General features: G+C 30.2%; 2 protein-coding genes across 2 annotated transcripts; one reads left to right on the top strand and one right to left on the bottom strand.

The window, feature by feature from the left end:
• Positions 1 to 3,088: 3,088 nt before the first annotated feature.
• Positions 3,089 to 3,469, bottom strand: LOC136086180 (uncharacterized). Its single transcript, XM_065808460.1, has one exon. It carries the CDS (start codon positions 3,467 to 3,469, stop codon positions 3,089 to 3,091), a length of 381 nt encoding a protein of 126 aa, XP_065664532.1.
• Positions 3,470 to 7,867: 4,398 nt separating this feature from the next.
• On the top strand, positions 7,868 to 10,047 carry LOC136086179 (zinc finger BED domain-containing protein 4-like). The gene is made up of 3 exons (XM_065808459.1): positions 7,868 to 8,997; positions 9,080 to 9,493; positions 9,921 to 10,047. The coding sequence occupies exons 1-3, from the start codon at positions 7,868 to 7,870 to the stop codon at positions 10,045 to 10,047; spliced, it is 1,671 nt and encodes a 556-aa protein (XP_065664531.1).
• Positions 10,048 to 24,691: the final 14,644 nt, after the last annotated feature.

Genomic DNA, 24,691 nt, shown 5'->3' with positions numbered 1-24,691 from the left:
CAGAAGCTTCCAGAAGCATCGAAAAGAAGCATCTAGAATTTTCCAGAACAGGTTCACACAGGTTCATTTTACTATATAAGAGACATGTAAATCAACATGTAATTCAGTCAGTATATGGAAGTCAATCAGTCAGTATTATCAAGACAGTTTATCGAAGTGAGTTTTATCAAAGTGTTTTATCAAATAACATCAATACAAGAAGTGAAATACAACAAGTGTTTCATTACATCAATACAGTCCACATCCAACCAAGACGTTGTGTTCCACAGAGCATTATTGTATCATCACAAGGTAAATGTAACTCGGTAAGCCTTGAGAAGTGTGATTATTTATTTTTATTATTTTTATGACTTCAAGTGCAAAAATGGCTCCCGACAGTCTTGGATTTGAAAGAAAATTATTGGCGATTACGTAAGTGGAATGTCACAAAAAAGTATTTGTGATAAATATCGCGTGAAAAAATGGACCGTATCAAAACTATGTTCCAAATATCGTTCTTCGGGAAGTTGGCAGCAAATAACAAAGGTGGAAGACCGCGTTCCACCACTTCTAGAGAGGATTCTATGATCGTCAGATCCGTCAAGAAGGATTCCTGGATATCATCAGTCGAGATACAAAAGCAATTAGAGCTGCCTATATCGGACCGAACAATCAGACGACGTGCTGTTGAAGCCGGATTGTTTTCTTGACGCCCTTCAAAGAAATCGCTTATTTCACTAAAAGCCAGAAGAAAAGACTCCTGTTTGCTACATCTCATATTGACTGGAATGTGCAGAAATGGCGAACTGTCCTGTTCAGTGATGAATCGAAGTTCAACATCATTGGGAGCGATGGTATTTGCCGTGTACGTCGACCGGCCGGAAAACGCCTCGATTTATGTTACTGCCATAAGACCGTGAAGCAATGGAGGCAATGAAATGGTCTGGGGGTGTTTTTCTGCTAACGGTCTAGGTCCAATACATCGAAACGATGGAATAATGGACCGTTTCATGTATAAAAATATCCTGAAAGATGTTATGTTACCTCATTCTGAATGGAATATGCCAATAAAATGGATTTTTCAGCAAAACAACGATCCGAAACACACTGCAAATGAAGTCAACCAGTGGTTTCAAGACAACCACCTATCGGTGATGGTTTAGCCGCCTCAATCTCTGGATCTCGACCCTATCGAGAACCTGTGGGAGATCGTCAACCGCAGAATTAATCGTGATAAGTGTTCGTAATAAGACTTAACTATTTGAACAAAGCCAAAAGGCCTGGGCAGCAATTTCACATAGTTTCATTGGTCATCTGATCGAATCTATGCCTCAAGATGCAAGGCTGTGATCGACAACAAAGGATTCGCCACGAAATATTGATAGCAAAATACAGCTTGGTCAACATTTTGTCGAGTTGCACTTGTTTTGTCCAGAAGGAAACCAAGTTTTTTTAATACTTTTGATTAATTTATTAATTTTCGTGTACAAATAATGAACTTTGTCTCTAAACAGTTACATAGTTATTTCTCTAAATTGAAAAAATGCAGCACTTTTATAAAAAGAAACTAAATTAGCATTATTTGGTTGCACTCGTTTTGTCCGATACTGTATATATATATATATATATATATATATATATATATATATATATATATATATATATATATATATATATATATATATATATATATATATACATATATACCGATACTGTATATATATATATATATATATATACATATATACCGATACTGTATATATATATATATATATATATACATATATACCGATACTGTATATATATATATATATATATATATATATATATATATATATATATATATATATATATATATATATATATATATATATATATATATATATATATATATATATATATATATATATATATATATATATATATATATATATATATATATATATATATATATATATATATATATATATAGGGGAGAGTTGCCTTAATTGGAACACTTTAGGAAAAAATATTTATTAACCAAAGATGGCTTAACTATGAAAACATTTATGAATTAAATAATATAGATATACAACCCTACTATGCTTTTATTAATGATTCAACTCTATTGATCGCACCTTTATTGGATATAAACTTTGATTTTTCAAGGCACCATTTTGTTCCAATAAAGGCAACTGGTCTCCTTGAATGGAACACATATATTCTTTAATTAGAACAGTTCTAATATTTGAATAAATTACAGCTATAAAACTTATGGCTCAAAGGAAAAATTAATTGATTAGCTTTTTAATAAAAGATATTTAAAAGATATAATAACAAATAAAAATTACAACAAATATTTAATCCTTTTTTCGCACTTGGGATGGTAGTGGTGATATGTGGTGTGCTGTGGTGGCGATGGTGATTTTATTTGATGTGCTCAATTTCATTTGGTCCATGGTGATTGAGTCAAGTGCTACTTTGCTTTCCTGTGGTTTTTGCAATAGTTTGGCAGTTATTGGATTTAGTGTGAGCTTTTTTTTTGTAGATTTTTTAATTTGTTTGGAAGCTATTTGATTTAGTGTGTGCTTTTGATTTCTTGGTGTAATTTCTAGAGCACGTCTATTTGGGGAGCTTGTAAGATCAGCCGCCTGAGTTGTTCGTGATCTTCTCTTTTTGTTTTTTACTTCAAGTGAAACCACTGGCAAAAGAGACAAAGTTGAAACTGAAACATGACATTTTAATTTTTTTTCACTTGATTTATCTGTAGATAGTTTTGTCATCCCATCTATACTTTCAAATGACTGAAGATTGTTTGAAGGACCAACATCAGTAAATGAAAAGGCTGTAAAATCAGAATCAGTGAATACATTTATGTCCAAAGGCCACAACCCACTAGCCTGAAATCCTTTCATAGCAATTCTCAATGATGCTGCCTGACTATATGCGTCACCAAATAATTCTGCAACTTGCCAAGTTGTTACTGGTTGTGATATATGTGACCGCATCCATTTTCGCATAGCTTCATCATAGTATGTACCAAGTGGTCCAAAGAACGCAACATCTAATGGTTGCAGTCTGTGTGTAGTATGGGGAGGTAGTGATACCATACGCACTCCAGCATTTCGTGCTAGATATATATCGCTGCCAAATTTTTTGAATGTGTAACATGACCATCAAGTATCAACAAAACTTTTGATTGTTTTAAAGGTTTAACAACTTTAATGAAATGATTGAGCCAATCTAAAAAACCTTCATTTGACATCCATCCTTTCTCTTGAGTACTAAATACAGTTCCTGGAGGTGCACCATTTGTTATTTCTGGCTTCATTCTTTTGCGTTTATATATTAACATTGGTGGAACATAAAATCCTGCTGCAGATACACAAACTACAGCTGTTACTGAATTTCCTCGTTCACTACTAGTCATAATTCCAACTCGTTTTTTGCCCCTTGCACTAATAATTTTTATCTGACCATCTTGTACTGTTGATAAACTAGTTTCATCCATATTTTAAAGTCTGTCTGGAGTTAACTTTTCTTCCATGTATAACTTTGAAAGTAAATTAATGAAAGATTGCACTCGCTCTTTATTAAAACTTTGTGCACGTGCAATTGATGTTGATTCAGGCCCACGAAGCGACAGTTGTGGGTGCCTTTGCATAAATGCATAATACCACTTTTTTCCTGCCATTCGTGTTTGTTTGATAAAATTATGTGTAATGTTGTTAGCTTCCGCAATATCAAATGCTAGACGACGAAGATCATCAATCCTTAATCCAAAGTATATCGATTCTAATAATAAACAGTGATCAGCTAGTTCTGTTTCAATTTCATTAGGTAAGGTGGTAAGTCGACCATAAAATTTCACATTTGCAACAGCAACTTTGTTTTTTTCATTTATATGCCTTGACAAAGTTGCTTTTGGAATACAAAATTCATAAGCGGCTTCATTTAAGCTGATTTCTCCTTGTTTTATTGCTTCAACAGCCTTTTTCAAGTTTTCTACTTTCCATTTTCCATAATTTCGTGGTGTTTGCATCTAAAATAAAAGCAAATTACTATGAAGATACATAAGGAGAGTTTTATAATCTTATTACAGGCTTATTTTTTCATATATTTATTTGTTATTCATATATGATTAAGTTAATTATATACTCATTATAAAATCATTATTTTTCATCATTTTTGTTTAGTTAATCATTAACTATATAAATCAAAATCTATATAAACTATATAAAGTTTGCAACTTTATATATTAACTTCTATATACAGTAAAAAACCTATGCTGGGTATATACTTTATGTTGTCTTACAAGTTTATCCATTAAATAGAAATGTATAACTTTTGTAAAACTTTTACATTTTATTTTTTACTAAAAGATAAAATGATTTGTTAATTAAAGTATACGATGTTTACAATCAACTTTATATCCTTAGACTATGACTAGACTTTAGACTATGAAAAAAATTTTGTGAAAAATCATTTCATACTTTAAAGCAAGACTAAATACCAATTCCAAAAAAGCAACAAATGTCTAACAATTATACTATGTCTATAAAAGAAATTCGCTTTAAAAAATATTATACAGTCGGACTAATGAAATTTTCTGATAATTCGGACGTCAAGTAGCGTGTTATGAGATGACATCGTGTTTCAATTACGGCAACTTTTGAAGTTCCATTCTGGACAACATAGGACCATGGTGTTGTAGCAAAATATTTACATACAAGTAACAACTTACGATATAAGCTCTTAATATCACATAGACTTGAAACCCTTAAAATTTAAAATTTTAAAAAAATTATCATCAAACTCAATATCGTTAAGCTTCTGTAATCGTTTAAATGCAACGATAAAATTAGATCGCAAAAATTTTTTTCTTTAAAAAAAAGTAATTTTATTCACATACGTGCAGTTTTTAAGTTTAAATACTAGAAGTTTCAAAAAATAAAGAAAATTATTTTCTTTACAAGAAAAAATATTCATGAAAGTAGAATAAGTTCCAGTTTCTAAATAAAGCTAAGTGTTACAATTAATGAGCTGTTCCAATTTCTGCCACTCTCACCTATATATATATATATATATATATATATATATATATATATATATATATATATATATATATATATATATATATATATATATATATATATATATATATATATATATATATATATATATATATATATATATATATATATATCTTTTTTTTCGATGCAAGGTGTTCGCAAATGGCGGATGCGTCTATCTAACGGTTGATAGGAGAAAGAAAAAAAAAAAAGAAAAGAAGATAGAAACTATTTGTATAAAAAGAATAAAACTTATCAAGAAGATAAAAGCATTTGCAATTATATATAAAAGTCAAAAAGTTAATCGTTTGTTTAAAAAAATTACTCAAGTTATAAATTATTCAATAGTAACCAGTTAAATAAAGTTATATATTTATTCAATAGTAACCAGTTAAATAAAGTGTTTATATTGAATGCGGCAGATTATACCTGCTTACAGATAAAAAATAAAAAATAAAAATAAAATAAAAAACAACAACGAAATTCGATTTTAGAAAAAGAACTTTTAATTATTTGCCATCAATCATCGAGTTAAGTAAGATGAATAATAATTAAAGAAGTTTAAAATTTACGGTTATATTTGAAGTTGTAGTAACTTTTTTTTTTAGCTCATTCAATTTATTTTCATTTTTACATATCTCAGTGGCAGATCCAGGATTTTTTGATCTTTGAGATAGCTAGCTTCCAGACATGGAGCTAAATCCAAACATTTTTATGTTTATACTTATATCAAATAATGAGGGTTTGCAAAAAGTTGCGATGGTTGGAGGCTGGGAACAAAAAAGCCCCAAAATTTTGCAACACCTGCCCCAAACGTGAGAGCAATAAGTTGGTGATATATTTTTTGTACTATTCTCAACCAGACTTATATTCATCGATAATTTTTAAGTTTTAAAGTATTATCTCTCAGCGTTCAAATATTATGACCATATAAAAATTACAACCCCCTCAAATTGAGGGGGTTAAACTTTAAATGGTCATAATTTTTGAACGCTTAAAAATAATACTATGAAACTTAAAAATTATCGATGAATATAAGTCTAATTAAGAAAAGTACAAAAAATATATTATCAATTTGTTGCTCTCACGTTTGGGGCAGGTGTTGCAAAAATTTTGGGGCTTTTTTGTTCCCAGCCTCCAATCATCGCAATTTTTTGCAAACCCTCATTATTTGACATAAGTATAAACATATAAATGTTTGGAGTTAGCTCCATGTCTGGAAGTTAGCTATCTCAAAGATCAAAAAATGCTGGATCCGCCACTGTATCTATTATATCATATTATTGATTACATTATTATTAGCTATATAATTGTATATTTTATTATTAAGCGTTAGTCATATTTATAGTATTTATATTTTTATTATAAATTACTACTACAACTTTTGTTATTACTGTCACTATTTTTATCATTATTGCTATTTTTGTGATCGTTGTTATTATTATTGTTGTTATTATTATTCGTTATTATTATTATATTGTTAATATTTTTATCATAAACTTCATCATTGTTATATTGTCGTATAGTTACTACTACTGTTATATTGTTTCTGTTGTAATATTCTTACTAATATCAATATCTTTATTTCTAAACTAATTTCTACTTATTATGTCTAAACTCTGCAAAGTTTGTGATAAAATTATTCGTGCTAATCATCATTCACTTCAATGAAATCATTGCCTAAGTTCAATCCACAAGAAATGTAGTTTTTTAAATAATAATGATTTTAGTTTATTAAAATACTCTTCCATGAACTATTAACTCTGTATTACATGTTGCAACAGTATTTTTCCTTTTAGTTCTATATCGGATAATAAACTTCGTCTTCAAACTTCAATTGACAATATATTACATCTCAATAATCTGGCAAATGACCTTTCCCTATTTCCTTGCTCCAGAGAATCTGATACTATTAATCAACTTAACAATTACTTTACTTATCAGCTAAATAACAACCAGTGTTATTCTCGTTAACGAAAACGAAAACGAAAATGTGTCGTTAACGACCTGTTTTTCTAAAACTAAAACGAAAATTAATTTGAAAACTAAAACTAAACTAAAACTAAAAAGATTTTATAAAAAACGAAATAAAAACTAAAACGAAAGACTTATGAAAACGAGAATGATAAAAGTGCAGTTTTCATTTCCAGCAGTCAATGGTAAAATCACGCACCGTTTACGATTCCAGGGACCTTACGTATATGCTAAATACTCGATCAGACGCAGGCGCTGTAATGATATCTGATGCTTGTGGGATCACTATTGCTGATACAACCAAAGCATACTATACTGCGATACAGCTTCACGCGCGCGCGTTTTTAAATAGTGAAGAACTCTGAAAAGTCATGCAGTTCAGCCGCTCTTCACGTCAATAATTGCGTTGTAACAAATATTAATAAAGTATAACTGTTTAAAGACTATATAGGCGCCATATGGCTTATTTATTCATGCAGTTCTCCGCCGAAAGGCATGTCCTTTACTCCATTGTCTCCATTTTTTTCTTTCTCTAACTCTTTTCTTAATTACTTCATAACTTGCGTTCATAAGGATGCAATCCAAAATCTGCATCTGAGGCCGTCCTGGGTATTTTTTGCCTTTCATTCTTCCCTCTACCAATGTTACTCTTCACAAGTTAATTACCAGGTATTATATGTGTCACAGAGTGACACAGGAACGGTAATAGCGGTTTTCCCGTGGTTACCGCGGTAATTACCGCAGTTATGGTATTAATTCCACGGTAATAACACGGTAACGGTAAAAATGTAAACACTTTTCCACGGTAACGGTACTAAAACTTAAGTTTTAAACAGTAGTTGAGTGAACTAATTATTTTTAAAATGTTACAATTATCTGGGCGTCACAAAGAAAGCATTATTTGGGACTATTTCGATTATGACAAGTCGATGGGTAAATCAATTTGCCGCGTGCAAATATCAAATAACACAGTTTGCAATGTTAAATTAGAAGGCCAAAATCCTTCAAACTTGAAAACACATTTAAAAGCAAAACATAAGGAAGTATATAAAGATTTTGAAGTAAAAGATGATAAACGAAAAGCAGATTCTTGCAAGAAAAAAGTTGTAAGTGTCGGTAAGTCCGCATCTGAATCTGTGAGATCAGTTACTAAAATTCACACAAAATTGAACAAGTTTTATAATGAATGGACAGCAAGCAATACCAATCAACATCGGTTACAAGCAGCAGTAACAAAATATTTTTCATGTTGCATGGATCCAGTATCGAGAGCCAGTGATCCGGCTTTTATTAACTTATTGAAAGAGTTTCAGCCAAAATTTAAATGCCCAGGTGCAAAAAAAGTTATGCAATTACTAACACAGAAAAAAAAATTAGGATCAGAGATTGTAATGAAACTTATTAATGAAACAAGAAAAATTACAATATGTTTAGATATTTGGACAAAAAAAGCATTAACGGCATCATTTTTGGGCATATCCGGATGTTTTTTTTCTGAGACAAAGCAAATGCCAGTGCATGCTTTTCTTGCTTTACATGCAATGCAATATCCACATAGAGGAGGAATGGTAGCAGAATGTCTTACGCGTACACTAAAAAATTGGTTAATACCTGCTGAGAAAGTTTTATTGATAATCAGTGATAATGGATCTAATATGGTGAAGGCTCTAAAGCTTATGAACGCAGCTGCTGATACTAAGGGTAAAGAAGAAGAAGAAGAAAACAATAGTGAGACTACAGAATTTAGAGCACAAGAAGATGAAGCCACAAGTGAACTTAGTGAAGATGATAATGAAATTGACTCAAACGAAGAGCAACAAGAACATGACGAAATAGAAAATGATCCAGTTACAAATATACTTGATTCAATACCATATAATAGAATGGCCTGCCTGTCAGATTCATTGCAGCTTGTGATGAAAGAGATTGATAAACAGCCAGCATATAACCGAGTAATGACAAAAGCTCGAGCACTTGCAAAGAAATTAATCAAGTATTGTTCAGAAACTACTAAACAAAACTAAAAAAGTGTTGATTACAAGTTGTTCAACACGCTAGAATAGTTCTTTACTAAGGTTAAACCGATTGTTAGAACTTAAATCAACATTAAATGAAATTCTAGATGAAGAAGGAATTGATAGTTTGTTGGCTAGCGAATGGTCTACCATTGATGCTATATGTAAGATTTTGGAACCCTTCGCAGTTTACACGAACATTTTGCAAGCTAATTGTATGGCATTGTCAAGCATAGTTCCTGCAATTATGGATTTAGAAACTCACTTAGAACATGTAACAGGGTATAAGCAGTTATTTGTCAACATGTTGAAATCTTTACGAACACGTTTTGCTGTTATTATGGGTCCTGAGACACAAGATTTTAATCCAGTGCCAGCATCAGCTACATTATTAGATCCAACATTACCTGCTGCGTTACTACTACCTGGTAAAGAAAACTTGTTGGCAGCAGCTAGAAGATTTATACTGCACAGGTACCATAAACTAAATGTTTAATTTATTTTTTATCACTTACTTTATTATTTATCAATAAAAATGCTCTACTTTATTAATTATATAGTATGTACCTGAAAATTTTGATTTCTCAAATTGCTATTTGCTATTGTACTAATACAATTAAATTCAACAGATTTCGCTCCAATCCCTTTATTCATTTATTTATTCATATCACATATTTATTATTATCAATAAAGTTCTTACAAGTCAACAGTATGCAATCTTATATACTTATGGTGAGTCAATAAACAATAAAAAGTTGAAGTCACTGATCTGCAGAGTATATTGTGTTACTGTCTAACTAAATAAAGAAAATATTTCTATAGATCTAATTATGGTATTGTATATATTTGTTATGTAATTATATAAAATAATGTTTAACTGTTTGCAACTGTCAAATAATAGATACAGTTTGAAGAAACGTCTTTCTTGGAAACCACATATCAAATCCGTTGCAAAATTAGCATCTGCTAAGGTTGCATCTTTTTATCGTGCTCGCCACTTTCTTACTCCTGAATCTATTCAGGAGTAAGAAAGTATCTACTCAGATAATTCAATCTCGGAGTATTTGAACACCATTGCTTCAAATAACTTTCTTCCTTTTATATCTTTACCAACAAGAACTACCAATCACTAAAGTACTTTAATTGATAATATATTTTGTAATTCAACTTCTAAAGATATTTTTTTCGGCAATCTAACTATTAGAATATCGGATTGTTTGCCACAGTTTCTAATTTATTCATCTTTTAAAAAAAGAATTATTAATTCTCGAAAAAGCAATATTATTCTTCGAAACTTCAAAAAATTAAATAGTGAAGAATTCAGGAATGATTACTTGGAAATCAACTGGGATAAAGTAATCAAAGTTTCCAATAGTAATACAAATAAATCATATAAAGATTTCTTCATTACCTTTAACTCTCTTCTAGACAAACACGCACCGTTAAAAAAGCTAAGTAACTGTGGTTTAACTCGAAGCCTTAAACAATGGATTACTTCAGCAATTTTAACCTCGATAAAAAACGAAACAAAATATTTAAGAAGTTCCTTAAAACAAAAAATCTTCATGACAAACTAATTCTTGAAAAAACTTTCAAAACCTATAGAAATTTACTTGTAACACATATTCGAAGAAGCAAAAAAAACCACTTTTCTAACTACTTTACTACCAATAGCAATAGTTTGAGAGCTATGTGGAAGGGTATTAGAACTCTTTTGAATATACGTTCGAATGATATCTCATATACATCTTGTATATCTTCAAACAACACCATAACAATGATCCAGTTAAAATCTCGGAAATTTTCAACTCCTTTTTTATTTCAATCCCTGAAGAACTGCAAAAAAATATTCATTCATCTCATACTGACTTCCATAAGTATTTAAAAACATCAAACCCTGACTCTTTTTTCATTAAACCTACTGAAAAAAATGAAATAATATCAGTTATTCTTTCTTTAAATGATGGCAAGGCTTCTGGTCCAAACAGCATTCAAACCTTTATTCTAAAACTTCTTGTTAATGATATTTCCTCAGAACTTTCTAAACTATTTAATTTCTCATTCGCTACTGGTATATTCCCTAATATTTTAAAAACTGTATCTGTTAAACCAATCCATAAAAAGGACTCAATACGTGACTGCAATAACTATAGACTAATATCATTTTTATCAAATATCAGCAAAATTCTTGAAAAATTAATGTATTCTTGTATCTACCACTTTCTTGATAATTGTAAGTGTCTCTACGGCCGTCAGTTTGGATTTCGTTTAGAACATTCTACTTCCCATGCGCTTATTACTGAAATGATTCGTGGTGCAATTGATAGTTGTTTTTTTGCTTGTGGCGTTTTTATTGATCTCCAAAAAGCATTTGATACAGTTGACCATAAGATTTTAACTGAAAAATTGTATCACTATATTTATTTATTAAAAAAAGTGACACACAAATATTACACTGAAATACTGAAAATTTTAACTTGCGCACTTCCTTTTTCAACACTATCAAATATGGCAAGCTTTCTATTAAACATCAATGTATTTCTCACTCGAACCAAATATTACCATTTATAAAAAAAAAAGATTTTAACTAAATACCCTTTTATTACCAACATTCTTCTTCTCAATCGAAACCAATTTAAGAAATTTATATTTGAGTATATATTTAATGAATATTAATTTTATCTTTTATTATTATTGCTTTTTTTATATTACTGTATTTATAAAACTGTTATTACTTTTATTTTATACTGTCTTTTTTAACTCTACTAATATTACTATTATCAGTTTTCCTTTGTTTTATAAATCTTATTAATATTATTTATGATAGTGATAGTGATTCAATTGTAGTAATAGTTTTTATGATTATTGCCGTAATTTTTGCAATTGTTATGTTTATTTTATTAATTTCTGACGTAGATATAAACTTTACTATAATTATTTTTACCATTGTTTTTATCATTAGTTATAATTTTTAGTAAAGTTATCATGATATAGTTATTATTTGTTTTTTTATTCACATTATTATTAATATTATTATTTTTATTATATTATCATTGCAATTATTAATATTATCTTTATTTATTAGTGCTTTATTTTCCTTTCTTTCTTTTTTTTTTTTTTCTTCATAATTTTTTTTCTTATTTATAATTCTTTCTGTGCTTTATTTGTTTTTGTTTTTTTTGTTTTGTTTTTTTTAGGTGTCACTCCATTGACTAGTTTTTAACTATATGAGCGACACCTAACCTTATTTATGTGAGTTTATAAAATATTATTGTAAATTTTCATATTTTATGGTTAAATAAATGGATACATATATATATATATATATATATATATATATATATATATATATATATATATATATATATATATATATATATATATATATATATATATATATATATATATATATATATATATATATATATATATATATATATATATATATATATATATATATATATATATATATATAAGCCGGAACCATTTTTTTTTCATAATGAAATTTTGTGACACATAGTAGCTAATTAGTGTCTCTAGGGTCCTTTATATACATAAATTTTTTCTCTTAATTTTTTTTTGGATAACATTTACTATTACCGTCAGTCACTTAAATAAAAATTTTGCCAAGAAATATTCCTGTTTTTACCCATTTTTGGATTGCTGGCGGGAATAGTAAATATTATCCATTATTGTTTATTGCTAATTTAAAATACCTATGAAGATTTATGTTTTGACATATTAACACTAACATCATGAGAAATATTCTTAAGTAATACTGATGTTTCAGCAAAGTTATAGTCAGGGGCAATTTTACGGGGGGTGGGGTGGTGGGAGTGGTGGGAGTGGTGGGAGTGTGGTTTCACACCCTCCCCAAAGATGGTAATTTTCAACTTTTAGTCGGTTTTTTTAGGAATATAGTCGGCTAGTCGGTAAATTTGGAGTTTTGAGAATCTTTTTTTTTTTTGGAATGCATTTGGCACTTTTGAAGGATTCACCCCCTCATTTTATTCGTAAAATTGCCCCTAGCTATAGTATAGAACTTTTTGTGTGGATGGAATTTTTTAATTTTCCCTTTTCTTCAAAGCAAGTAATTAAAATATGTAATGGATTAAGACCTCTATTTCCTTAATTTTTTTTATAAAAAAATCAATAATATACACAGAGCAGAACAGTTCTATAAAACAGAAACTTCAATTTCTTTATTAGTAGAGGTATTTAGAGTTGGAAGCACAGAGTTTGTCGATTCTTTGTATGATGCTTTGGTTCTGCAAACTGGTTTCTTCCAAGCATTCTTGACCTGGAGATGCTACAGTTTGTCTTTACTCTTGGCCTTCTCCATGTTTTGCTGGATGAGCTTGACAGCCAGCTCAGAGCAATCATTAACAACATCAATGGAGTTCACAAACTCCTGAAATTTGATGTATCCGGGAAACTTATACCAAAACTGATGTGGTAGTTCTATCGAAATACACTGCTCCATAGTAAGGCTTAGAATGTTGAACATAGTTCAACTCTCCTTCTTGATGAAATTTGTTAATAATGGAGGTTTCTCCTTCAGGTAAACATGCATTGGAGGCATCTTCGCCACTATTCTATCTCTTACGAGTGGTTTTCTTTCTGTGACAAACAGAACCTTGACCATCTCCATCTACGCAAAGTTATTACTGTCCTTGGAAGCCAAGACCATTACTACCAAAGAAGAGTCTAGATACCAAGCGTAGTTTTTCCGCGACTTCAGTACTGACGCTTTACCTTGGGTATTTTAAAATTATCGTCATCAGAAATAAATTCACTCTCTTTGTATTTGATGCAAAGTCAAAGTTAACAGTGTCAGATTCAACCTTAACAAAAACATTTGGTTTTTCCTGATTCTTTTGTCTTTCCGATCTCTGTGCCACAAACTCAAACCTTCCAACTTTACCAATCAATATCTTTCTGTTTGTCATCTGATCATCTATAAAAGCTTCATCCTCCAAATTGTCTTCAGTCATCTTTACCCTACTAGATTCCAGACTGCTCTTTAGCAGATTCATATCCAAACTTGCCCAAAACAAACCTTGATAAAAACAACTGTTGAAAAACAACTCTATGATTGATTATATTGACAGAGATAGCTATATTGCAACTTCTTACCTTCAAGCTCAATGCTAAATTCGTGCGCGTGATGCTTCATAGCCAGCTCCAACCTTCTCAGATTTACTCAGGTTAATGTACTGTTCCACAAACTGATTAACATTACTCCGCAGATAATGGCCGGTCAGAACTGGAAATCCTGTTCTTCTCCAAGGAACCAAGACTCCAGAGAGGAGACATCCAAACTCACAGTTGGCCTCATCTTTAATGCAGGATAATCCAGAAAAATTGTTAAAATATCAATATACATTTTAAAATTAGTTTTGCAATGAAATTCTAATTCGCATTCTATATCCATTTGACAACTAAATGACGGGATAGATATACATGTAAGACAATATAAAACGAACCTAACAGTTTTTTTTGAAGAGGGCAAGACACCAACTCTTTAAGCGGTTTCCTGGAATACAGAATACGGAGGTGAAGATAGTGTTGGATGATGTGCTTCCTCAAAGGAAGCTGGTTCCTCTCCACACTCTCCAGGGTGTTTCCGACCAGGAATCTTTATCCTTTGCAGTATTTATTTACTCTTTTAACCTGTGTTTTTTGCTGAGGACTAGGAAACCTCTCCTTTTTCTAGTTCTTATTGCTATACAACTAACACTTTAAGTTTATCTCATTTATTAGTTATCTAAAAAAATTGCACAATTTCACATCAATAAAATTGCTTTTGAAAATTTCTTTTTTTTTTTAGGTATGTTATACTTTGTTTAATGTGTTATATATCAACAGCATGCGAATCATAAACTACTAAAAAACCAATACTAACTACAGTTTATAAAATTTCACAAGTGCAATTCCCAATCGGCTCAGAGCGCGTGTTAGCAATTTATAGAAATATTATAATTTCATTTATTTTTATTTAAAAATAAACAAATTATTGTTATAATTTGTTTCTTTTTACAGTGATTCAATTTAACTATAAATAAGATATGTGATATATTGATAACGATAATTTACACTGAAGTGAAGTGCCCACGAGGAGACATTTATCAGCTGATGAAGTCATTTGGGGAATTACGACATTTATCAGCTGATGAAGTCATTTGGGGAATTATCATGGATTTATTACTATTTTCTTTAAACAAAAAACAGTAATGGGGCAAAAATATATTTTTCAAGTATATTTTTTATTACAAATTAAGTATTAAGGGGTATGCCCCCTGTTAAACCTAATATGACAACTTGGTGTTGCATGCAATGGAACGATATATTTTATAGTAGATCCAACAAAATTAGTGCAAAATTACTAAAAAAAAATTTAAAAAAATCATTGCAGTCGTCCATAATGGCTGCAATTCAAGAAAAAGTCAATTTTTTTAGCAATTGATAACTTAAGAACTGTTTAATATGTCTAAATGAAACTTTGACACAAGACTCTTTAAAGTAAGATCTACAACTTAAACCAAAAAAACATTATAATTTTTGCCTCGATTGCCCAGTGTATTTGATCAAAATGTTTTAAAATAGGGACAATATAAAATATTTCTTGATTTAAAAGACCTAACTCAAATGTTTTTAGTTTAAGTTGCAAGTACAAGTCATAAAAATATACCCTGAAAATTTCACCACTCTTCCATTTATAGTTTAGGAGATATGATTTGCTAAATTTCGATTATCGAAAAAAAACTCTTGTTTTGAGAAAAAGAACTTTCAAGTTTAAAAGTGTGTATAAATCACTTCAGCTTTAAATCTAACATAAAAAACACTAATATAAATATTTGTATTTAAAGAAACAATTACACAAAAGCTCCAGGTTCATAAGTAGTCCCTTCTTTTTGAATATTTAGAATTTATTATTTAGAATATTGAATATTCTTTTTGATTATCATCAGATGACTTTTTCTTCCCGCGAATTATCTTTCTACGAAGTTTAACTTTTTCAGTATTTTTGTACTGCGCTTGACGTAGTCTGAAATTGTTAATAGAGATGCATCTTTTTGTTGTATAATTTCCAGGGATCAAGTTCAGTACCTCCATAATTTGCAAGGATGCTTCGCTACCAATATTAAAACTAGCTACAGCATCAAAAATTCTAAACTTTAGCTTTTCAAAACCAACAAAACGAATCTTAGGGACAGGCTCTTTAATCATGGCAGTGGCGGATCCAGCATTTTTTGATCTTTGAGATAGCTAACTTCCAGACATGGAGCTAACTCCAAACATTTTAATGTTTATACTCATATCAAATAGTGAGGGTGTGCAAAAAATTGCGGTGAATGGAGGCTGGGAAAAAATACGCCCCAAAATTTTTGCTACAACTGCCCCAGACGTGAGAGCAACAAGTTGATAAAATATTTTTAGTATTATTCTCAACTAGACTTGTATTCATCGAAAATTTTTAAGTTTCATAGTATTATCTCTCAGCGTTCAAAAATTATGACCATATAAAAATTACAACCCCTCAATTTGAGGGGGTTGTAAATTTTATATGGTCATAAATTATTTTATCCCGCTGAAACAAGCACCAGCTATTTTTTACTTTAGGGCAATGATCGTGCCACTGGTTTTTTTTGGTCGATGCTACATGGAACAGGCTAGCAAAAATTGCTTTTTTCATACCTACTAAGTCACCTACATTTTGCCTGATGGCAATACCATAATAGTTTTGCAAACGATCTATTATATTCAATGTTAATTTGCCTTTACCACTAATACCTTTAACCTTTTTGCGTAGTTTGCGAAGTTGGTTGCCTACTCTTTTCTGAATGTGGCCAACACAGTGCAGACGCTTAACTTTCAAATCCTCTCCATAAACATTTTCAATTGATTTATGAGATTTGCTGTCTCCATCGCCATATAATTTTGTGTATTTGAGACCATGCTTTGCTATTGATCTCTCAAATATATTCTTAGTACCTTCAGGCTCAATTGCAGGCGCTGAACCACAATATTTATTGATACAGATATGAGTGGCTTTCCAGGAACCATATTTAACATGATCAGTTCCTTTGATTTTCTCATAGATCTTATATGACCTTCATGTTTTAGAAATAACTTCAACATCTAATATTTTTCCAGTATCAACAGATATGGCAGTGATTACACCGTTGAGCGATGAGTAGCCTCTACGATGTCATGATCCATCATTTGATACCCCAATTTCCGTACCAACCTGAGACTTTACTTCTATAGCTGCAGCTGTCATTGACTTTTCAGCAACAGTTTCACATGCATGTCCACAAATGGAAAGTTTATCATAATTATTTCTTGTCATTGGTTTAGGCGTATTCATTATTGTTGTAAATCGTTGCAGATTAGAATAGCTTAAACCAATAGTGCGCATTGCATATGTTATGCGTAAGTTTATATCATATCCATTCTTTCTACACACTGGGGATGTATAAAAAGATAAACTATAACCACATTTACATAATACACTAATTGATGAAGCTAATCCTTTCTTTTTGGCAAATTTTTCGACCAGCAACAATTTTCCATTTTGACATTCTGGGCAAGGCAGTTTACTAAAAACTTCAGCTAAAATAGAGACATCAACAAGTCGATATCCTTCAACTGTTTCACTTATAGTTTCTGTAAAGTCAATGTCTTCAACTTTTTTCCATGAAACATTTGATGCAGAGACAGAGCAAGAAGGAGCAGGATTTTCTTGATTAGTAGAACTAGAGTAAGGAGCTGCACTGGCGTTTTGTTGTTGGTCAGAGAGACTCTCAATGATTGTTTCATTTGATATTGTATGCTTGTTCCCATAGAATCTTCTTTTACGAGAATATAAACGTGGCGTGACTGCAGTCCCCCCCCCCCCTTTTTATTTTATTTTATTTCTGATTATGATAGAGAATTTTATGCTCGTATTTCACACATACAAAATCTTCTCTAATAAAAAGTTGTTTTAAAACAACTTAATGCCCTTACAAACTAGAGTTGCCTTACAGGCAACCCGATGTAAGGGAAAGGTAAAATAACACATAAACCTATACTACTTAACGATTGCCTTACAGACAACTTTAAAAAAATAGCGAATATTAGCGTTTTTTAATGTAATTTTTAAACTTCAACAGCGAATTAGAGCACATTCTGTTGATTTTTAGACCTATGTTTTTATACGATTCTGAATCAGCATAAAATTCTCTACCATAATCAGCAAAAAAAAAAAAAAAAAGGCGGGGGGGGGGGGGGAATGCAGTAGCGCCTTATTTTTTAATGCTTTACTTAATGAAACATTCTATTTTATTAGGTGATGTATTGAATATTGGCAGGCTGTTAATTTAGCAGAAGCTTAGTATAACCTTTATTTAAATATAAGTAAGTTGTTTTTTTTTAGTTGGTTTTAAATAATTTTATATTAGATATTCAATATTATTTTTTATGAATCTAATTATATAGTACAGTGTTATTGTCCGGTGGTGGTTGATATTAGGTTAGATTTTATAAAGTTAAATTTTCTTTAAATAATTCTTTTAAATTTATTTTATTAAAAATTCTCAATTGTTATTTTTTCAGTTTTTTTTTATTTTTTTTTTCAAATTTCAAATGTCGTTTCTTTTTTTTTTAAATATTAAGTTAGCTTCATATGAGCTACTTAGACCCAAATTTGATACATATTTGATGATTGTGGTTCTCTCATATTTATGTCAATGTAAAAAAATCTTGTTGTTGCTAATTCATGGACTTATGAATTAGTAATGATGATTGTAGAGAAAAAACTATTTGGTTGGACTTCGATCCCCCCCCTTTCTTTTTTTTTTTTTGGGGGGGGGGGTAAGGTTGGGTTCAAGTATCTCGAAAAGCTGATGATGTCTTATAATTAAGGCTTATACTAATTCGACACCTGGGAGATTTTCATCGAAACATTAAGCATCACTCCCTAATCGATCTAGATAGGATTTTGCAATAATTCGAAGATCAAATGAGGTCAGTGGGTTGCAAAAAGTTGAAGCTTAATTCAATTGATCACAAAATGACTGTTCTTTTTCAGGTATGAAGACAGCTGGATGTTCTGCATGTTTCTTTGTGATAGTAAGGCGTTGTCTTTGAAGAGCTCTCTTAATGCTGGAACGACTGATTCTAAATTGTTCTACAGTAAATCGTTGACTCATAGCTCCCAGTTTAATATTAATACAGTCTTGCTCTAAGTTTTCATCGTATAGTCTTTGTAAGCTCGAGATCTCAATTTGCGAACCATTCTGGTTGAACTAGGTATGATAGCACCAAGTATACGCAAAAAAGGTGTATAACAATAGCTTTAACCAATCATCAACATTATTTAGGTATACATTTTATAACCTAACAGATATCAACTCCTTTTAAATATATTATTACACTTTGGGGTTTGATGATAATGAAAAACAAATTTAATCATTTTCAAACATTAGCTGCTACAGTGACATTTGGGTTCAAGTAGCCCCAATTTTGAACTTCAAACATAAATACAATCTTTTTATCAAAATAATAAAAATAAAAGCCAATTATAATTATATTTTGTAGCAACTGTTTATGATTATCCATGTCAAAAGAAATTATTATTGTCAGGTAAGATTTTGTGAAAACTTTAAATTGCAGTGAATAATTTATCTAAGTACTTACATTAATTCGTAATAAGAACTTACATTAATTCGTTAAAAAAAAACTAAAAAATCAATTGTTCACCGTTTATGTTTATTGATCTGTCCTTACCTGTTCATGAAACATTGATGTTTTTAATTAAAAAGATTGCATTTTTTAAGAAAAAGAAACATTTTACAGTTGTTATTTTTAAAATAATTTTTCCATAACTATGTCATGATAGCAGAATTATTTTTTATATTTAACTGGAAATATTATGTCTTACAAACATTTTAAACTTAGTTGTTTCATTTCTACTTAGACTCTAGCAACTATCATAAGTTTACTTTGTCTACTGTTAAAATATGGTTTTAACTTACTTTAATTATTATTTAAAAAATTTAATTATTTAAAATATGGTTTTAACTTGGTAAACTTTAATTATTTAAAATTTACTTTGTTGATCATTAGTCAATGGTTTAAAAAGAAATTACTTTGTCGCAATCAAGGTAAGAATTATTATATTTTTTAATCAATTTACAAAGTTTATTTGCACTGAGAGCTTTCATATTTTTTCATTTTGTGTTATTGTCTTTGCAATAAATTTCTTTTCTTTTTGGGATTTGACCATTATTTAAAATGCTATAGAAAAAATAGCAGCAGACAAATTGATTTGTAATATTAATATGTTATGTTTTTACTTTTATCATATAATTTTTTTTTCCATCTTAGATATACCTTACAATGCTTTTTCAGCATATTGCAGTTCAAATAAAGGGCCCACATCTGACAGGGCACATGAGTTGTGGGCTCTAATTTTGGGCGAAAGCTCACTATTTTTCACCTTTTTTTTTTCTTTTAATAAGGAGTTTGGATCCTGTAAAAAATAAAATATGAGAAGAGGGACCAATGGGAAAATATACTATATCTATAATTAGTATTTCACGAGTTCAATTAGCTCCATCAGATTCAAATTTACCTTTTACAGTTGAACGTCGTCAGTGTCCAGTTAGGTTAGCATACTCAATGACATTAAATAAAAGTCAAGGTCAAACATTTGATAAAGTTGACGTTTATCTTAAAAAGCCCTGCTTTTCACACGGTTAATTATATTTGCATGTTCAAGAACAAGAACGCTTAATAGTTTATTTTTCAAAGTTGATAAACATGCATTACAAGATATGTTATTTAATAAAAGTTACACAAATAGTGTTGTGTTTACAAATGTTTTTAATTTATAATTTTGACAAGCATGTTTATGTGATTTTGATGTTTTGTATGTTGTTGTTTTTTTTGCTATATGTGTTTATATATGCTTGTGTTTATATATGTTTGTTTATATGTGTTTAAGTTTATATAAGTTTATATTATGTTGTTTCAATGTTTGAAAAGTGGTATTACTTGGCAACGTGTAGTGCAAGATTGTGATCCTTGCCAGCCATGCGGTGTTACTAATTAGTAGTGTTACTTGACACTTAAAGCCAAGTGATGTTACTAAATTATAGTGTTACTTGGCAGCGTTTAGTTCCAAGCAGTGCTACAAGTGTAGAGCTAGGTTGTGTTGTCTAGCTTTTTTAATTATTCTGGAAACACATAATCTGAATATTTTTTGTGTACAAATATATAATGCAATGCGTATTCAGTAGCATAGGCAGGATATTTTGATGCTTCAGATAACACTTTCGACCAAACTTAAGTTAATTCATGTTTGCCAAATTAAAATACTTTGCGAAAAATCAATGCTGTTAGAGCTTAAGAACAAATATGTTTTAAGAAAGTTATTGGTTGTCATCGTGTAATCTTGTAGTGATGTTTTGTGTTGATAAACAGCTTGGCTTACCTTCAAGTTGGTGTCTATCGTTAAAAATGATTATTGGGTAGCTTCATTACTGAAACTTACTCCTAATCGTTCACTAAGAACCAAGAAATATTTTTAGAATAAATGCCTAATTTTTTTATCTCAGTGTGATTTTTTATCTTTAGGATTGTCGATAAAACTGATTTTTTTTAAAAAGAGTATTTCCAGCCTTCCTATCAAATCCTAAAGACTTTTACAAAAGAAATCTCACAAAGTATTCATTGTTCAATATCCTTATAACATTTTAAAGTTTCGTTACGTAACCCTCTATAACATTTTAAAGTTATGTTTAACTCTACAACATTTTAAGGTTATGTTTTAAAATAACATTTTAAAGTTAATACATTGTTTCCAGTTTAGGATGTTGAATGCTGGATCTTCTTGACTCAATGCATTGGTTTTGCTTGTATCTTTGTTTTTATGACAAGGCAACTCATTCTATTATCTCTATTAGTATATATTCTATTTGTCAGGTTTCCCGAACTCTGCGGTAGCTCTCAGAGAGGCTGATTAAATTAGCAGCTGAAAAATATCAAAGTATTAACAGTGCCAAGGCCACATTTGGAGCCCTTTGTTACGGCTTGGGGTTTATTTATAGTAATGAGGCACTTGCTTGGGCTATTAAACAGTGTACTGAGTACTATCTATGCTTTGAGTCAAGTTCCTTAACAACTTTAAAAATGAATAAAGTACTAAAAACTATAAAACACAAAAAAGCCAAGGGGCATTTACGAATGTAAAGTTGACTTTTACTTTTGACCTTGACCTTTAGTTGACTTTTACTTTTGACCTTTTACTTTGACCTTGTTGACTTTTACTTTTGACCTTTCTCGGAAACCATATATCAAATTTGTTACAAAATTAGCTAAGGTTGCATCTCTTAATTGAGGTCGACACTTTCTTACTTCGGATTCTATTCTCTATCTCTATAAATCTCAAATCCGGCCTTGTATGGAATACTGTTGCCATATCTGGGGCGAATCTTCTAAGGATGCCCTTTCTCTTTTAGATAAGGTACAAAATCGCTTTGTAAACATTGTTGGACCTGCTCTTGCAGCCAACCTCTAACCATCATCACATAATAATGTTGCTTCTCTTTCGGTTTTCTACAAATACTATAATGGGCACTGCTCTAAAGAGCTAGCATCTCTTGTGCCATCTACTAAAATTCATTCTCGTGTTACTCGTCATTTATATAAGTCTAATCCTTTTTTTCTGTGACTGTTCCTAAGTGCTCCAAAAACTCTTATTTGTCTAGTTTTTTTCCTCGAACATCAGTTTTTTGGAGTTAACTTCCTAAAAGTCGTCTGTCAATTGTTATCTTGCTCTACAATCTTCATCTTTTCTATTCCAGTAACTTCCAACTTCAATTAGTGGATTTCTTGCAGTCTTGTTGGAAGCGAAGATGTTTTAAAAAAAATGTTATGGTGTTGTTGTTACGTATGGTGAGATGTTGCGTATAACGTTTTAATACGTAACATTTAGACCTAATAAGGTGTGATCATGGTCACCTACGGCGACTTTCAATTAGCGACATTTTGAATTATTGTATGCGATTGCATAATTTATTAATGGTTAACATTTTCGTCACAGCTTACACTTATAGTCGAAACAGATTAGACTAAAAATAGGAAACCTTCGTCTACAGTGTAAGAGGAAAACAGATTTTTTTTTTTTTTTTTTAATTTTATAGAAAATGTTTTTGTTAATTTTTGTAGTTTTAATTTTTAATGTTATACCTTTGTTTTTTTATCTTAGTTTAAAGTTTATGGATACTGTATTTTTTTATTTGTTTTTTATTAATTTTTGAATTTGTTTTTTTAAATTTTTTAAAATATTTTTTATTTTCTAATATAATTTTTATATTTTAACAATTTTAATTTCTGAAGTATTACTTTTGCTTTTTGTATTAGTTTTAAGTCCAGTCATCATGATTGTATGAAGAACTTTTTTGAATTTGTATTGCTTTTAATATAATCCGTTGATTGTCCGATGGGTATCTTATTTGCTTTGTTTCTTTTTATTTGTCTTTCGAATTTTCTCTGATCATATTCTGCTTTTTTGTATGCCTTAAATATTAATAGTTCATCTTCCGAGCATTTTGTTTTATCGAAACCGTAGAATAAATTTAAGTATTATATATGCCTCCCAGTATAATCTAAACAAAGATATTCTAAGGGAAGTTTGATTATTTTTTCTGGTTCTTCTACTTTTTCTTTTAACGTTATGTTTGCTTCATTTACGATGTTGTGGTTGTGAGGTTCGATTTTATTTTCAATATTATTATTGTTAAAACTTTGGCTTTCTTTCATGTGAGCTTCTGTTTCTTGTGTTTGAGAATTTATTTCAGGCGGTTGTGGTGTTTGTTTAGGTGTCTTTGGTTTTGTTTTATTTATGTTATTGGTATCGTTGTTTATAATTTGGTTTTCGAGAGAGTTTTGGCATATCACCATAGGGGCTTCTGGTTCTTGTGTTTTAGAAAATTTAACTGTTGGTTTAGGTATTTCTTCCGATGTTTCTGGTTCATTAGTTTCCGCTACTTTTTTTCTAGGTTCTTTGGTCACTTCTATAAAATTTTCTTTTGGTTTTTGGTTATCTTCTTTGTTTTGACCGGTATAGATTATCCTGACGTTATATCCACCTAGTCTTAAAGACCTAGGTATTGGTTTAATTAATTGATCCATCATGGCAACTAATATTCCTGTATAGTACGATGTTCCGTTTTTAAGCGTTTTACGATATACTGCTCTTGTGTGTATATGTTTCCCATATCCGAGTTGCTCAAGAGCCACACCGACAAGTAAATATTTTTTTTGAGAGGCAAACCCATTACAGATACTGCAACTCGTGTGCATATGTTTCTAGCTGGAGTAGAGTTATGAAAATGGTGGGTTACACCATTAATTAAAAGTTAATTTTCAAGGATCAACGATTTCGACTTATCAGTTTTCGTGACAAGCTCGATCATTGTCCCTTTACGAATAATTTGCAGGCCTTCCAGATCGTGATTTAAATTGGCGTTTTCAAGAGCGAATAAAATATTCAGCTCAGTTATATTTTCTGTTATTTCACACAAAAGGGTTCTTTTCAATGTACTGAATTCATTAGACAATTTTGAGTTAAAATTAGTTGCTATAGCTTGAGGATAGCTTTTATTAGAAACGTTTTAGTCT

Source organism: Hydra vulgaris, chromosome 10 (assembly GCF_038396675.1).
Source record: "Hydra vulgaris chromosome 10, alternate assembly HydraT2T_AEP".
NCBI lineage: Eukaryota > Metazoa > Cnidaria > Hydrozoa > Anthoathecata > Hydridae > Hydra > Hydra vulgaris.
Note: the sequence above shows the minus strand (reverse complement) of the source record. Positions and strands in the feature narration are given on the sequence as shown.